General features: G+C 56.3%; 2 protein-coding genes across 3 annotated transcripts; one reads left to right on the forward strand and one right to left on the reverse strand.

Annotated features, from left to right (window-relative positions):
- Positions 1–6: 6 nt before the first annotated feature.
- LHB (luteinizing hormone subunit beta) lies at positions 7–2,010 on the forward strand. 2 transcript variants are annotated; one of them, XM_059998924.2, is made up of 3 exons: positions 7–800; positions 1,132–1,299; positions 1,564–2,010. In XM_059998924.2, the coding sequence occupies exons 1-3, from the start codon at positions 786–788 to the stop codon at positions 1,804–1,806; spliced, it is 426 nt and encodes a 141-aa protein (XP_059854907.1). In that variant the 5' UTR covers positions 7–785; the 3' UTR covers positions 1,807–2,010. The 2 variants fall into 2 exon arrangements, with proteins under 2 accessions (XP_059854907.1, XP_059854906.1); XM_059998923.1 differs by lacking the exon at positions 7–800 and having other exon boundaries at positions 819–1,299.
- Positions 1,996–15,775, reverse strand: RUVBL2 (RuvB like AAA ATPase 2). The gene is made up of 15 exons (XM_059998921.1): positions 15,734–15,775; positions 12,692–12,746; positions 11,069–11,124; positions 10,620–10,761; positions 8,599–8,728; positions 8,376–8,442; positions 7,441–7,547; positions 7,262–7,355; positions 6,710–6,833; positions 6,281–6,375; positions 6,066–6,184; positions 3,417–3,536; positions 2,900–3,029; positions 2,221–2,335; positions 1,996–2,107 (listed from the first exon to the last, which is right to left on the reverse strand). Exons 1-15 carry the CDS (start codon positions 15,743–15,745, stop codon positions 2,082–2,084), a joined length of 1,392 nt encoding a protein of 463 aa, XP_059854904.1. The 5' UTR covers positions 15,746–15,775; the 3' UTR covers positions 1,996–2,081.
- Between the last annotated feature and the right edge of the window lie 372 nt (positions 15,776–16,147).

Genomic DNA, 16,147 nt, shown 5'->3' on the forward strand with positions numbered 1-16,147 from the left:
GACGGGACCCCCGCCCACCACCTGGGGGCGGGGCGAATCTAACAGGTCCACTCGATCACGGGGGCGGGACTGAGCCTGGAAAATGTACCTTGGGGCTGTGGGCTAGAGGGTGGCACACACCCTCTGCGGCGGAAAGGGCAGAGCTTATCTCAGTCGACGACAGAGTTAAATAGCCTAAACCACGCTCTTTGCTGGGTTCAGTTCCGGCATCCTGGTTTCTGGGGGCCTGAGTGTGGGGCAGGTGGGATTCCCGCTGAATCCCTGGTGGAGGGGCGGCGCGTCTGGGTGGCCACCCCCCACCTCTGGTGACAGAATCCAACATCGAAGCCACCCCCCTCCTAAGAAGTCGGACTCGGTCTACGGCAGGTGGAGCAGGGTTGAGGCTTCAGCCTATAACCACTGGAGGATTGTCAGAGGGGCGGCGCTCCAGCCTCTGGCGGGCTCCCCTCAGGATGGGTAGAGGGGGGCCCACAAGGCAAGGGGCACAGCCTCCTATACCCTATTTCTTGTGCTCCCACCACAGCCTCCCTAGCACCTGGGGACTGAGTCTGTGAAGTCTGCTTCACCTTGGGCGTCTTCTGCTTCTTGGAGCGGAAGCCACTCAGGGAGTGGGGGGAGGGGGGCGCCACTGGGCCATTCCTGCATCTCCCTGACCTTGTCTGCCTCTCGCCCCCGGGGAGATTAGTGTCCAGGTTACCCCACCATGCTGCCGCCCCCAGTGGCCTTGACGCCTCCACAGCCCGCAGCTATAAGACCAGGTAAACGCGGCAGGGGAGACACCGAGGATGGAGATGCTCCAGGTAAGACCACAGGGCCCCTGGGCCCCTTGCGACTACATCCAGGCCACGGCTGGAAGGAAGAGGGAGAGTCCTGTGACCTGGCAAAGGAGGCCTCTTTCTAGAAGGGTGTGGAGAGCCAGCAAGCTTCCTGGCAGGAGGAGGGAAGCAGCTGGTGCAGGGCCTGAGGGTGGGTATCTGGGGTCCCTGGGTATGGGGATGGGAGATTCTTGAATGGAAGACGTCAGGCAGAGGAGCTGGGTCCCCGAACGTGTGTATGCAGGGCCGGGGGCTGGGTGGTAAGGACTCGGGGCAGAGGGCTCGGGCTGGCCCTGAGGCGCTGGCCTGGTCCCAGGGGCTGCTGCTGTGGCTGCTGCTGAGCGCGGCCGGGGTGTGGGCACCCGGGGGGCCACTGCGGCCGCTGTGCCGGCCCATCAACGCCACCCTGGCCGCTGAGAACGAGGCCTGCCCTGTCTGCATCACCTTCACCACCAGCATCTGTGCCGGCTACTGCCCCAGCATGGTGAGCTGCCCGGGGTGGGTGGGTGCTGCCACCTCAGCTCCAGGTGGATTACTCAGGGCCAGGCCCACAGAAGACAGGAAGTGGCCCCGGGGGTAGAAGCGTGGCCCGCCGCCCGGGGCAGGGGCTGGGCGTGTGGGAGGGAGAGCACAGATGGTCCTCTGGACACCCGAGTCTGGGATCTGTAGGGTGCAGTGAGGGAGCTCGGGGGAGGGCTTGGCCCCAAGTAGACACCCAAGCCCTCCCCCGCAACCCCGCCACCTCCAGGTTCGGGTGCTGCCGGCTGCCCTGCCGCCTGTGCCCCAGCCAGTGTGCACCTACCGCGAGCTGCGCTTTGCCTCCATCCGGCTCCCCGGCTGCCCGCCTGGTGTGGACCCAATGGTCTCCTTCCCTGTGGCCCTCAGCTGTCACTGCGGGCCCTGCCGCCTCAGCAGCTCTGACTGTGGGGGTCCCAGAGCCCAGCCCTTGGCCTGTGACCGCTCCCCTCGCCCAGGCCTCCTGTTCCTCTAAGGATCCCCACCTCAACCTCCCATGCCCACCCCAACCTCCCATGCCCACCTCAACTCCTGGAGCCAGCAGACGCTCCTCCCCATGCCTCCTAATAAAGACTTCTCAAACTGCACTCTGCGGGTGTCTTTCTGGGGTCTCAGGGTGTGTGTGCCTGTGTACGTGCACACGCACACACAACACACACAATAGGTCCAGTTTCAGAACCATTTTATACAAAGTCACAGTGTCAGAACTCTGGGAGAAAATGGGGAAGCGGGGGTGAAGGTGATATCAGCTCAGGAGGTGTCCATGGTTTCACCTTCTGTCGGGAGAAGGAAGGCCACGTGGTCAGTGTGGCCCCGAGGGCAGGGCCTGAGCTCTCCAAGCTGGGCTCCCTCCTCCCTCTCTGGGGCAGGTGGGGAGGGGGACACTCACTGAGCTCATTGAAGAGGAAGGCGTCCTGGTACTCCTTCATGTACTGCGTGGAGCGCGACTCATCCAGGAAGAGCGAGTAGACCCGCTTGATGTCATCCACCTGTACCTCGGTGCCCTGATAGGGGAATTGAGACCTCAGTGGGGCCCCTCCCAGGAGGTGGGTCAGGGTGAAGACTCTGGGGCCAGGTCGCCTGGATTCAAACCCTGCCGTGGCCACCTCCCCACCGCTCAGTTTCTTTTTTTGTTTGTTTTTTTGTGGTACGTGGGCCTCTCACTGTTGTGGCCTCTCCCGTTCCGGACGCGCAGGCTCAGCGGCCATGGCTCACGGGCCCAGCCGCTCTGTGGCATGTGGGATCTTCCCGGACCGGGGAATGAACCCGCATCCCCTGCATTGGCAGGCGGACTCTCAACCACTGCGTCACCAGGGAAGCCCCCCCACCCCTCAGTTTCTTCATCTGTAAAATGGACTTAACGGCATCAACTTGCAGCCAATAGATATTTACTCAGCACCTCCCGTGTGTCAGGCTGGGAGCCACAGAAATTAACCTGAGAGACCAAAGTCCCCTGCCTTTGAAAATTTGGGTTCTGAGACTAAATGCAACTGCCCAGGGAAAGCCCTGGGAGTAGTAGCATGTCCTCCACTCGCTCATCTGACCCCTGGGCAGACGCAGCCGCTGACCTTGCGTTTCCGGCACACCAGGCTGGCGGCCGTGATGAGCTGGATGGCGTAGCGCAGCGAGGTCTCCAGCCCAATGCGGGTCAGCACTGTGTAGGCGTCCTCACTCATCTCCACGTCTTCCTCCTCACACCTGCGGGCAGGGGGCGTAGGTGGCATTCAGCCAGGGCCATGGCACTGCTGGACCTCTGGGATACACGTGGAGTCCACGTCCTCAGATGCACAGAAGAGCCACCGAGGCACGGGCTGGGCCCAAACCTTGGGCCTCCAGAGCCTCTCCCTTCCAGGGCTCTTTCCACAAGGTCAGTCACCGGCACAACCCCTCCCTTCTCCAAAGAGCATCCTCCCATCATAGGCCACTGCTTGGATGCCCAGCCCAGTCCTGCTTCTGGCAGGCCCAGTGACCTCCCCCTCAGACCTCAGTGTTGCCACGTGTCAAACAGGGTGGACACCAGCCCTGCCTCTCAGGCCTGTAGCCTGGTCCTGCCCCGGAAGGCCAGGGGGCCCCCCCCACCCGCACCGGATGCGGAGGATCTGCTTTGTGTCTTTCTCGCTGTAGGGAGAGGTCGAGACGATAAGCAGGCGGTCCAGCAGGTCAATGGGGATGCCGTGGGGGCTCTGGTAGCTGGTGCCCCGGATCCTGGGGAGAAGGGGGAAGGGAAGCTGTCAGGGTGATGCTCTTAGAACCTGGCTCTCCATTCCCTCTACTCAGAACACCCCACCCCTACCAACCCCCTCAGCCACAGCCCGCTCACTGGACCAAATACCGGTTAGCCTTCAGCTCCGCGCTGGTGTCACTGCCCGACGGCGCAGCCACCCCCTGACTGCATCAATCCCCCTGGAGCTGAGCTGGTTTTAGCTAGATATCTGTGTCCAGGATTACTGGATCAAGGTCCCACTCCTCTGCCTGACACAGGGCTCCACAAGGGATGCAACTGTGCCGGTCCTGTCCCCGGCTGCACCTGGCCCAGCACAAGGCCTGGCACGTGGTGCTAGGAAACAGCAGATTCCCGTTATTCATGGTAGCTGCGTTCTACAAAGTGGAGGCGAACACTCAATTAGCAAATACAGGGTTAGGCTCTTGTGAGCCTCTGGTCACAATTTTTGGCAACCAACCAATAGATAGCCCGGTTTCAGGTTAAAGACACCTTATTCAATATATATTATTGACTTATTCATGCTGAACTCATAGCCAATAGCACTTGAACTCGTGCCTGAAGGAAGCTCATCTAACACATGTGTTTTCTCTGTACGGCACATCCCTGCCTTCTTGCGCTTAGTGACACTGGACAGCTGGGGGCCATTTTAAACAGCAAAATGACCAGGAACAAAAAGCATACAATGTGACAAATGTCACACTAAACAGATCAGGAAAAGGACACTTATTTACAGCACGTGAACTGAAACTAGGAAGCAAAGCACTGCCTGCTTTGACCCTCGCCTGGACGGTCTGCCATGGGCGATTCAATTTTTTCCTGCTCTGCGCACGTTTGTGAATGACCGCCAAAGTGTGATGGATACCAATTTGGAGGCTACAAATCAACTGTAGCGAGTAAGCAGATCCACGAATACGGAATCTGCAGAGGAATGACTGCGTTTGCTGCTCCCCATAGGAGACACCCCTGTTCCCACAGCCTGACCTGCAGCTGCTACAAACATGCTCTCAGCTGGTCTCAATCAACCCTGTCATCTGGATACCAAATTCTGGCCCTGCCACCTTCTACGTGTGACCTTGGGCAAGTTACCAGGCCTTGCTGTCCCCATCTTTAAAACGGGGCTGAGGGAATTCCCTGGTGGTACGGGTGGTTAGGACTCCGCGCTTCCATTGCAGGGGGCACGGGTTTGATCCTTGATTGGGGAACAAAGATCCTGCAAGCTGTGACGCATTGCCAAAAAAATAATAAAAAAAATAAAGCAGGGCTGAGACAATATTACCTCCCGAGCTTCTTTTGAGGGGGCCGAGCAGTTCATCCTGGAAAAGGGCCAAGCACAGAGCCAAGGACAACCTGCCTGCTGCCCCTGGTAGCCATGCCCCTGTCTTCCCTGCACTACAGCTGGCACAAGGCTGCTGCCCTGGAGGTGCTGGTCCCTGGGCTACCGTGCAGCCAGGTGCTGCCACACACATGAGCAGCCCTGGGTAATGGGTCCAGGTGGCCACGCTGCGTGCAGCCTTTGGGCCCCAGCCTCTTGCGGGCCCTCTGCCCTCCACTTCCTTCTCCCTTCCTGTGGACTCTTGAAACGTAGATGAGGTGGGGAAGAGCCAGCAGGGAGGACATGGCACAGCGACACCCTAGGGCAGAGGTTCCCAAGCTTTATGGTGTCTGGTACCCTTCATGCCTCAGGAATTTTTCCATGGTATCCTTAGGTCAAGAGAAGTACTAAGCTTCGTTCCCTTTATTTCTATTAAGCAGTTAGGTGTAAGCAACTTAATTGTAGTAGTTTCTGCAGCATCCAAAACACGTCACTGTGCATCCCTTAAAACCTTAAAACATCCCACAGGGGCTTCCCTGCTGGCACAGTGGTTAAGAAGCCGCCTGCCAATGCAGGGGACATGGGTTCGAGCCCTTGTCCGGGAAGATCCCACATGCCACGGAGCAACTAAGCCCATGCACCACAACTACTGAGCCTGCGTTCTAGAGCCCGTGTGCCACAACTACTGAGCCCGCACGCCTAGAGCCCATGCTCTGCAACAAGAGAAGCCACCACAATGAAAAGCTCGCGCACCGCAACTAAGAGTTGTTCCCGCTCGCCGCAACTAGAGAAAGCCCGCGCGCAGCAACGAAGACCCAGCGCAGCCAAAAATTAAAAAAAAAACAAAAAACAAAAAAACATCCCACAGCACTCCTGTGTTCTCTGCAGTACCCTGGGGTGCCTTGGCACACAGTTTGGGAACTGGAGCCTTAAGGGCTACTGGAACAAGAAAACAGAAAGAACATGGCACCTGGACTTCCTTGTGGAGCAGAGTTGCCCACCAGCCCTGACCAGCCACCTACTTTAGTTTGAGGGAAAGTACACTGTCTTGTCTGGGCCACAGAGCTTGGGAATAGCCAAGCCCACCCCTCCCTAACGAGGTGCTCACCAAACGTGCCCTGATTACCCAGTGACCGTTCCCACCACCCAGAGGTCCCCGTTCTCCCCAGGGGCCTCTGAGGGGCTGGCAGTGGCTCACCGGGTAATGCCGCGGTTGGTGGCCATGATGAGGACAGGCGCCATGTCACTCTCCAGGGCCCGGTTGAGGAACGAGAAGCTCTCAATGTCCAGCATGTGGACCTCGTCGATAAATAGCACCTGGGGGTCAGGGGGGCGGATGTCAAACCCACCTCCTGTGTCCCCTCTTCTCCCCCACCGCAACGTCACCTGCCGTGGTCCCGTCCCGGTACTCACGCCGGGGATGATCTCCGCCTTGCCTTCCTCCCGCCACTCGGCCACCTTGGCATTGATCTGCTCTCGGACTTCTGACTTGATCTCCCCTGTGTCACCTGTGGGAGGCGGGGTGTCAGAGACAAGACAGGGATCCAGGGCCGGAGGGTGAACCAAGATGCAGAAGGATGGGACGCCAGGGACAGAGGGAAGAGAGACCAAGCCCCTGGAGTGGCAGCACGACGGGAGGGCCAGGGAGTCGGAGATGTCCCAGAGAGGCAACACAGGGGGAGAGACGAACCACACTGACAGATGGAGAACGGGAGTCAGAGAACAGGGATGGGGGAAGAGGGGAAAAGCCATCGTCACGGGGGGGCCGTACTGGTGAATGAGAGAGGGAGAGGGGAGCTGCCAGGCCCCCCGGGGCGGGGGGAGATGAAGGCTGGGCCTCACCTGAGAAGAGGGCCAGGAAGCCCTGGGTGCGGGAGTTGATGACGTCAATCTCGTGCAGGGACACCGTGTGCACCACCTCCTTGCGTTTCTGGAGCTCCCCGTCTGGGCACTGCACGAACTTGGTCTATGGGGCCGGGGTGGGGTTCGGTGTGGACAAGGGCAGAAAAGAGCATGAAGGGGGGGCCCAAGGGGCCGTCTGGGGGAGACTGGGGCTCCCTGGAGTTCTGCTGCTCACTGGAGTTCTTAGTTCCCTGGAATGGAACTAAGAATCCAGATGGGGGTCACCCAGAAACCCCAGGCCCAAGGGGTAGTCAAGACCAGGGCAGTCAACAGCACTGAAGGATATGGGGGTTCCTGGAGGACCCCAGAAACCACGAGCCAAGTGCCAAGCTGAGGGACCCCAGCTGTCCTAGAGGGTACAGGGAAGAACCAGGAGTACCAGGGACATGGGGTTGGGGTGACAGGAGGATCCAGACCCTGTAGGCCCTGGGGTGATGGAGGAGAGAGAAACATCCTGGGGCCTGACCGAGGGGACCTGGAGCCCTGGCCCACCTGGGAGCCCATGGCGTCATAGTCTCGAGCGCGTGTGAACGAGCGTCCCAGTTTGGAGATCTTGCCCGTGGCCTTGTCAATGGTGATCACATCCCTGCAGGGGATGAAGGGTGGGGGTGAGGAAAGGAAGGGCCAGAGCTCCCCTACCCTGACCACCTGGTGCGGACCCCACTGCTCACCCAGCCTGGACCTTGTCCTTGGTCAGGGACTCAATCATCTTAGTGCCCAGGTCGTATATGGTCTCCATCTCTGTGGTCTTGAGGGTTAGCTTGCCCACCTTGGAGCCCTGAGGGGTGACATGCCAGGCAAGGGGCTCAGAGACGGGCCCAATGTCTCCCTAACACAGCTACAGAACAAGCATGACATGGGGCAGCTTTGGGGGCTTGACGAAGATATCCATTGTCACAACTGCAGTGACAGCTTCCTGGGTGCATGTGTGTCAAAGCCTAACATCTTGTAAACCTTCAAGGGCGTGGCTTATTGGCTGTCAACTGCACATTAATAAAGCTATTATTAAAAATCCAGTAAAGAAACAAACAAAAACCTAAAAGACAAAATCTATAAAAACAACAAGGACCTAAGGTCTCACAGAATGGCCGAAGGGGTCCCACCGTAACACTCCTTTTCTATACCCAAATGAAAGGCGGTTTTTGTCGATCACAAACCCAGAAGAACTCAGCTAAACACAACTAAGAAAACAAAATGCCACGCCCCTCCTCACAAGATGAACAGTCACCAAGTCTGGGCTTTTCCCAGCATATTGGAGTCTATCCTGTTTCCTGGAATTGTTTCCATAGTGAGGTGCTTCCTTTGTAGGGACAGGTGGCAGCATAAAAGGACTGGAATTGGGGAGGGAGTTAAAGCGAGTTTTGGTTGTTCATTTTTAAAGGGAGGATGTATCCACGGATTTCTGCTGTAATCAAAATCTAATTTAAAGAACTATCTGGGGAATAGCTTTCCCTATATTTAAAGATTCTCCTACCATGTTTTTAAAATTCAAAATTTAATTGCAGTGGATGAGACTAATTTAGGAGGCTGTTTACAGGTGTTAAAAGTGCAGGTTGACCTCCACCCTCCAGCCTTGGGGGTAGCCTAGACTCGGGAGCAGACTCACCGTCCCCGTTGCTGGCCGATCAATCTGGATCTCCACCACCTCCCCTTCGATAATCTCAGTCTCCTCCCTGGGCAGAGAACAGATCTAAGGAGAGAGCCCGAGGCCTGGGCCCTCAGGAACTGCCAACTCCCGTGAGCCCTTGGGTGCAGCATGAGCTGGCGAGGGCCGGGGGTGGGGGGGGACGTCCCAAGGCCGCTGGGACCTGGCATCACCCCCTGCTTACTTGATGCGCACACCGATGGAGCGCCGGAAGGCCTGTGTCAGCGCCTCTGTTTTGCTCATCTCCAGGGAGAAGATCTCACTGCCGGCGATGGCTGTGAACGGAGTGTCAGGGCCCAGGGCCTGTGCCATGCCTGGGAAGGAGGGGAGGCAGCCTGGGTAGGTGGGGGCAGCCCTGGCACCAGGTCCCCAATACCCGCTCTGTGGCAAACCAGCTCTTCTCCCTCCTCAGGCAGGAGAGCAGGAGAGAGGGGCAGGGTGCTGAGGGGCAGACAAGGAGACGCAGAGAAGGCAGGGGACAGAGGGCCGCATGGGGAGGATCAGAACCTGCACAGCCCAGAGGGCAAACCTTATGACTGTAATCTTGCCACGCCTTCCTCCTAACCTCTAAGAGCTGTTTAGCCTCAGGGCTTGGGGGTGATGAGCAGGGGTAGAGACAAGGGGCTGAAATTGAAGGTAAGAGAGTCAGACTGTGTAGGTTTGAATCCCAGCTCCAGGGCTTAGCACCGGGTGACCTTGAGAAGTCTGCTCCCCAAGCTGGTTTGCCCCTCTGTGTAATGGGACCGATAACATGACAAGCACTGGCACGGGATGGCACCCTGCACAGGAACGATTATGAGGGCAGGCAGGGATACACCGATAACATGACAAGCACTGGCACGGGATGGCACCCTGCACAGGAACGATTACGAGGCATGCTCAACCATGACTCCGTCACGATCTGGAACCAGCACAGGGACGGGCCTCCTCTATGGCTTGGGGCCTGGAGCTGGCTGGTAGACAGCGGGGCCATTCCTGCCATCACTCCAAGCACTGAGCCCCTCTGCCAGCTCCCCTTCCTGAGGGCTCTGCCCAGCTCTGAGCCAAGTCTCCCGGACAGGAAGTCACTGAACCCTCCTGACCAGCGTGAGCTGGGAACTCTCCTTGGTCCCCTTTACAGATGTGTGTCACACTCTGTGCCTGGGTGTCCTGCTCCCTACCGTCTGTCCAGGAGACTCCCAGACATCCTACAAGTCTTAGTTCAGGTTCTGACTCACCTGGGAAGTCTCTCCCGACAACCGTCACCCCGTTTTCTCTCCCCACCACCCCTCGTCGGAGGTAGAAGCCTCCTCTGTTCATCACCCTGGACGGTACCGTGTCCACGAACACCTCCCCCAGGCCGGAAACTTCTTAAAGTCAGGATTTTGGTCTTAATCATCTTAGTGTCTGCAGTGTCTGGTCCAGGGCCTGGCACACCAGGGTACCCGAATGAGTGCTACTTTATCGTAACTGCAGACCTAGCTATTACCTTGATTCTCACTGCCTGGCCCCACAGTCAAGGCACAAACGTGGGAATGAGTGGGAAGAGAGGAGAGTCCAGGAAAGCTTCAATGAGGAAAAGATGCCTGGGTAGGGTTTTGAAGGATGAATAGGAGCTCAACAAGGATGAGGGACAGTTGTGAGTAAAAAGATCTTAAATCACTAATGCATTGCAAAAGAGACTGCTGGCTGTCTACGCAATGCCCATCTTTCCCATCTTCCTTCGTTCCAGAACCCCCATTTGATTAGGGTAGCAGTGATCCCAATTAAAATATTAAAATAAGTTTTAATGTCTCACTGACTTGTGCAGCAGAGTGTAGCCATTAAGTTCTAGTCAATAAAATATAAGCAAGAGAGTGTGGGAGTCCCAAGACAGCTGCTTAAAGGGAGCTACCTCTTGGAGGTACACCCTCATTGCAATTCCTCTTTCTCCTTCTTCCCATATGGAGTATGGATGGGAAGGCTGGAGCGTAGGCCATCTTCTTGCAACATGAGGTGACCCTGACATGGAAGCAAGTGATGTGGAGGCAGGAAGGTAGGAGCCTTCACTGTTCAACAAGACTGAATTGGCCTACATTCAGATTATTCTATGGGAGAGAATAAACCCATAGTGTTTAAGACACTGCCATTTTGAGCTGTTAGACGTGGCTGAACCCCAACCCTGACTTACACGGTAGGGATCATCTGGCAAGGCCAGAAGAGATCCTGCCCTGAGAGGTGTCTTACCCATGGCGATGGCCGTCTTCCCAGTACCCGGCTGGCCGGCGATGAGGACCGCCCGGCCGGCGATCTTCCCTTCCCGGATCATCTCTAGCACCACGCCAGCTGCCCTCCGGGCCGCCAGCTGGCCCACCATGCCCTGGGAAGCCTGGGGGTGGGAGGTGACAGAGCACACAAGGTGACTTCCTCCTGGGCTACTACTGCATTTCTACCACCTCTAGCCTGATGAGATCAAACAGGACATGTTGGCAGGGACTTCAGAAAAAAGCCAAAAAAGCCTTTTCCACCCCCATTTTTTAAAGACCGATAAAACTGCACATGCGGCTGAATTTTATAAATACAGCACAAAGGTCTGGAAGATCATAACGCAGTCCCCATACTCCCCACAGCCCTAGGTCCCCTCTGCCCGAGGCCCCCATGGAGCAGCCTTCCCACCCGGGCCCCCTGGGCTCTACCTGCCGTGGCTCCAAGGCGTCGTCTAGTCCCAGCCCCCGGATATGGGAGTGAGCGCCTGTGTGTGGGGAAAGAACCAGAAGACACGGTTACCAGCCAGCTCGTGTCGATGTGTGGCCTGAGGGGCTTCCCCGCCGAGCCCTGGTTTCCTCCTCGGTTACAGGGGCACCTCGATTCCCCACCTCACTGGGAGGATGGCCGGACATGGTAAATGCTCAGTAAATAAGAATGGCTCTTAGGCTACGTGGTGGCCTGAGTGACCTCCCAGGTTCTAATCTCATTCCATGTAACTCTGAGAACAAGAGTCTCAGCTATTATCACCCTGGATCATGGCCAGGGCTCAATAATCGCCCCCAGGCCCTCATTGACATGGAGGCGAGGAGGAGTTCAGAGAGGTTAGGTCCTTTGCCCAAGACCACACGGCCAGTGAGAGGTGAAGACGCAGGATTCCAATGCTTTACACTAGACCAGGGCTGGGCAAACTGCAGCCTGTGGGTGGGCACTTGTTTTTGTAAATAAAGTTTTATTGGCACACAGCCACATCCATTCGTTCACATACCATCTGGGGGTGCTCTCGCATTGCTGCAGCAGAATTGATTACTTTCAACAGAGAAGATTTACTATCTGGCACTTTAAGGAAAGATGTGTCAACCCCTGTGCTGGCCTGTAGGCAGGCTGAGGGCAGGGACTGGGTGCAGCTAGAGTCTCCTGGGTCCTCAGCTCCCAGCAGGGCTGGCCCTTGATAGCTAAGTGCTTTACCTTATTGTATCTTATGTCAACTGAGGAGGTGAACTACTCTCCCACCATTTTGCAGGTAAGGAAACTGAGGCACAGAGAGCAACTAGCCCCTCACTACGCGGCTCAGAAGTGGCACCCAGCAGCGTGCTTCCTGAACCCAGGTTCATAGCCAGCAGCCCTTTACTGCCTCTTCTGGAAGCTCTGAATGAATGAATGTGAACAAATAAGTGTAGTCTCCTCCTTGCAAGTCAGGCTCTTTGCAAAGGCTGCACCCTGCTGTTGCCACTACACCCCAACTTCCTGGTCCCAGGTGAGCTGGGACCAGGGGCTTGCCTGCTCTGAGTCTTGGTCACCTCAGCTAAAAATGGGATGACAGTCACAAGAGGCACCTTGTGGGGCTACTGTAAGGATTTGAGGGATGCAAACTCTTATTCAACAGTTATCTGTGGAGCGTCTGGTCTGCCAGGGCCTGTGCTGGGGACACCGCTAGGAAGGAGACAGACCAGGTCCCTGCCCTCAAAGAGACGATGCGTGTGCCTGGTGTTTGGGACAGTCAGTGCAGGGCCAACCCCAGTCAGCACTCAGCAAATATCCACCTTCACGATTTCCAAGCAGGATGCTGGGGCATCAGGGAGCCCCGCCAGGGAAGCCAAGCCAGCAGCAGTACCGCCTGGGGTTGAGGCCTGGCATGGTCTACCCCACCCTCGCCCCCAGCCATCTGACCTGCTCTGGAACTCAGGAACCTCCCTCCTTAGATAGCGGGGACGGGGGATGGTGGGATGGTGTGCAGGCCGACTCCCTCTTGGGGGCCCTGGGTAAGCTGGCTCTGTCAGGGGTACAGGGGGCAGGCAGGGGCTAGGTCCTATTCCTGACCCACGCTCACTCACCGATACGCTCAATCCTCGTCACGTCGCGGATCTCTGGGACCTTGGTTGTGGCTGTCTGGGGTTGGAGGAAGACGCATCAGTAAGAGCCTTTGCGGTCCCAGCTTTCAACAACCCCTCCTCTGTCCCTCCTGCCCGCCTCCCACAAGACAGTCCTTTCCACTCCTCCCCACAGACAGGCTGGCATCCCAAACACCAGATCCTCCTCAGCTGTCACCCACTAGGGCTGGTGGGTTGACCCCATTACACCGTCAGTCCCAGGAAGCCAAGCACTGTGTCTGTCTCGTTCACAGCCCCGTCCCCAGGGCCGGGCCCATGTTTGGTGCCCAGGAATTATTTGCTGAAGGAAGAAGTCCTCCCCGTCCCCCAGAGCTGCGAGGACAGATGCAGAGTGGGCATTAACTTGGACGTGTTCTGGCCCCCCTTGCGCCTCGCTGCCCCAGCTCTCTGTCACTAGGCCTTTGCATGTGCAGGTCCCTGGTCTGGCCTGCTCTCCCCACCCCCCTCACTGAATCAGATCAAGCGTCACTCATTAAGGGAGGCCCTCCCTGACCTCAGCCCCTGCCCGGCTAGTTCTAGGGTCTCTGGATATCCAGACAGAAGGAAGGGCCTCTTTTGGGAGTCTGATCTCACACTCACAAGGTAGACTGTTGGATCAATGTTCTTGGCTCCAATGGATGTGAGTCCCATGAAGGGCACAGCCCACATCTCACTGGTCTCCCTTGGGGCTCAATGTTTGGAGTTTGAATGAATGACGCCCTGAAGTGCTGAGTTCACTCAACAAGCAGGAACTGAGGTCTCCTGTGTCCTCAGCTTTCCAAAGAGCAAAGTCAGACATTATCCCTTCTCACGTGGGGGAGAGAGATGAGTAAACACCGCCTGGGACAATTCAAGAACCGAATGGAGATCCACTCAGATATTCATGGCAGTGTTATTTATAACCAAGAGATGGAAAAAACCCAAAACATCCATCAACGGATAGATAAACAAAATATGGGGTAGCCATAAAACGGAATATTATTCAGCCATTAAAAGGGATGAAGGGACTTCCCTGGTGGCGCAGTGGTTAAGAATCCGCCTGCCAATGCAGGAGACACGGGTTCGAGCCCTGGTCTGGGAAGATCCCACATGTCGCAGAGCAACTAAGCCTGTGCACCACAACTACTGAGCCTGCGCTCGAGAGCCCGCGAGCCACAACTACTGAAGCCCGTGCGCTTAGAGCCCATGCTCCGCAACAAGAGAAGCCACTGCAACAAGAAGCCCGCGCACCGCAATGAAGAGTAGCCCCCGCTCACCGCAACTAAAGAAAGCCCACGCACAGCAATGAAGACCCAACGCAGCATACAATTCTTAAAAATAAAAAAAAGACCCAACGCAGCCAAAAATATATATAAATAAATTTATATAAATAAGTAAATAATATTTCTTTTAAAAAAGGATGAAGTTCTGATCCACGCTACAACGTGGATGAACCTTGAAAACATTATGCTGAGTGAAAGAAGCCAGACACAAAAGGTCACATGTTGTATGCTTCCGTTTATATGAAATATCCAGAATAAATAAATCTAGAGACACAAAGTAGATTAGAGGTTGCCTGGGGTGAATAAAGAAAGGGAGGCCTAAGAAGCCAGCACGCTGACCCAGCTCCTTGGCCACCTGCCCCCAACCCTCTTCCTCCTCACAGGTCTCCTAACCAGAATGAGAGGAGATGCAGGCATCCAACCCAAGGAAAACCCTCCTCTCTCTGGAACCAAGAGTTCAGACTTCCTGACCGTGGCATGGTCACAAGCCTCCTCCCTTGCTGTTTGTGAACTCTCCCACTTACTCCTCCTCATAGGAGGTTGGTCACTGCCCCCGAACCCCTATCAGAAGATTGAGAACATACTCTCACCCACCCCTATACAGCCTATCAGACTCTACTCGAGACAAAAAATACACATTGGTCCAGGAATCCCAACATAAACAGACCTGCCTCCTACAAAACCTTTCCTTTCACCATAAGCCTCTCCTACTCCGCGCTGCCTGCTGATCCCATGGAAACAAAACTGAGCTACCATCCCCTCATACTCCCAATACTTCATCCACACCCATGCAAACTGGGTCTCAGGAGTGTGGCCACTGCCCTTTCCTCTTCCGCTTCCCCATCCACCCCCTTTGCCATGACAACAGAAACACTCACATGTCGCCCCTCAGGCACCAGTTAACTCTCATCCCGACCCTAGCCCCATCTTGACTGGGGTCACCATGGGAACCGAGGCATCTGGAAGCCACGTCCAACCGCCAAGCTACGGCTACATCCCTTCTTCATTCAGATGTTTCTCAGAAAAGTACTAGGTGCCTGGCCCAGTGTACCTGGTCTCTCCTTTATGGAGTTCACATGCATACATTCAAGTGATAACTTATTGAGCATCCACGTTGGGCATGTCCTGATGAAATGCTGGGAATATGAAAATGGCTAAAACAATCCCATGACAAGTTCCTAAGCCTCTGTGCCCCCGGCCCTTTCCGCTCTCTACTGACACCCTCTGGGTTCTCAACACTCTCTCTTTTGGCTCAAGACTCAATAAGCAACTCCACGATCTGAAGCGCATTGGGCAGGTCCCCGCCTGTGTTTCTTCCTTGTACTCAGGTACTATTCACACCATCAACAACCCAAGACTGCTGGATGGCTTGGAGCCCAAGACACTACAACCCTCATCAGACTTTAAGGCAAAGGACTGGAGAACTGGCCACTATTTGCGCCCAGAGGATTGGAAGTTGTAGTTCCTAGAAGATGATGGAGTCAGATTTGACCACTGAGACCGTAAGTATTCACTTGAACCCAGGATGCCGGTATCCTAGTCCCTTCTTTTTTCCTCCCTCAGATCCAGAAGCCCGGGCCCCCAGCTCCCTCCTTCCTCAGAACCAGGAGTCCAGGCCCCCAGCCTCCTCTCCGCTAAGATCCAAGAGTCCAGGCCCCCAGCCTCCTCTCCGCTAAGATCCAAGAGTCCCCGTCCAGCCCCCTCCTCCTTGAGACTCCTCAGCCCTCCGCACGCCGACACTCACCATGGTTGCCATGATGCTCACCAACCGCCAATATCCTAGCGGAAACGGAAACGCGCTAGGAACGAGGCGTTCTGGCCCCTCTAGACTGCCAGGTCCTCCAAATATCTCGGTGGTTCTCCTGGTGGGGCGCGGCGTCACTTTTCAGGGCGCGGCGTCACTTTTCAGGCCCCGCCCATCCAGGCTGCTCTGGAAGATGAGTTCCCAGAACTCCGGAGTCCATTCCCCACGCCTCGTGGCTCCTCCTCCTTTTACCCAGGCCTCCTTACTAAGGCCGATTACAAAATTCTTAACACTTCTTTGGGCAACCACACGTCCCCCACGCCCCCTTTCCTCCTTATCCACCGTCTTCCCTCCCCCGTCAATTTTGGGGCCTCTAGCTTCGGATTGACAGAGCTGAAGGCCAATCAGCTAGCG

This window comes from Delphinus delphis, chromosome 20 (genome assembly GCF_949987515.2).
Source record: "Delphinus delphis chromosome 20, mDelDel1.2, whole genome shotgun sequence".
NCBI classification, from domain to species: domain Eukaryota; kingdom Metazoa; phylum Chordata; class Mammalia; order Artiodactyla; family Delphinidae; genus Delphinus; species Delphinus delphis.

Bases quoted from the DNA above. Each gene is read 5' to 3' on its own strand.
- RUVBL2 (XM_059998921.1), bottom strand. The intron at 11,125-12,691 runs GTGAGTGAGCGT...CCCCACACACAG, and splicing joins GACGAGGATTGAGCGTATCG to GCGCTCACTCCCATATCCGG. The intron at 8,729-10,619 runs GTAAGACACCTC...CCTCCTTCCCAG, and splicing joins GAAGACGGCCATCGCCATGG to GCATGGCACAGGCCCTGGGC.
- LHB (XM_059998923.1), top strand. From the start codon at position 1,054: ATGCAGGGCCGGGGGCTGGGTGGTAAGGACTCGGGGCAGAGGGCTCGG. The intron at 1,300-1,563 runs GTGAGCTGCCCG...CGCCACCTCCAG, and splicing joins CCGGCTACTGCCCCAGCATG to GTTCGGGTGCTGCCGGCTGC.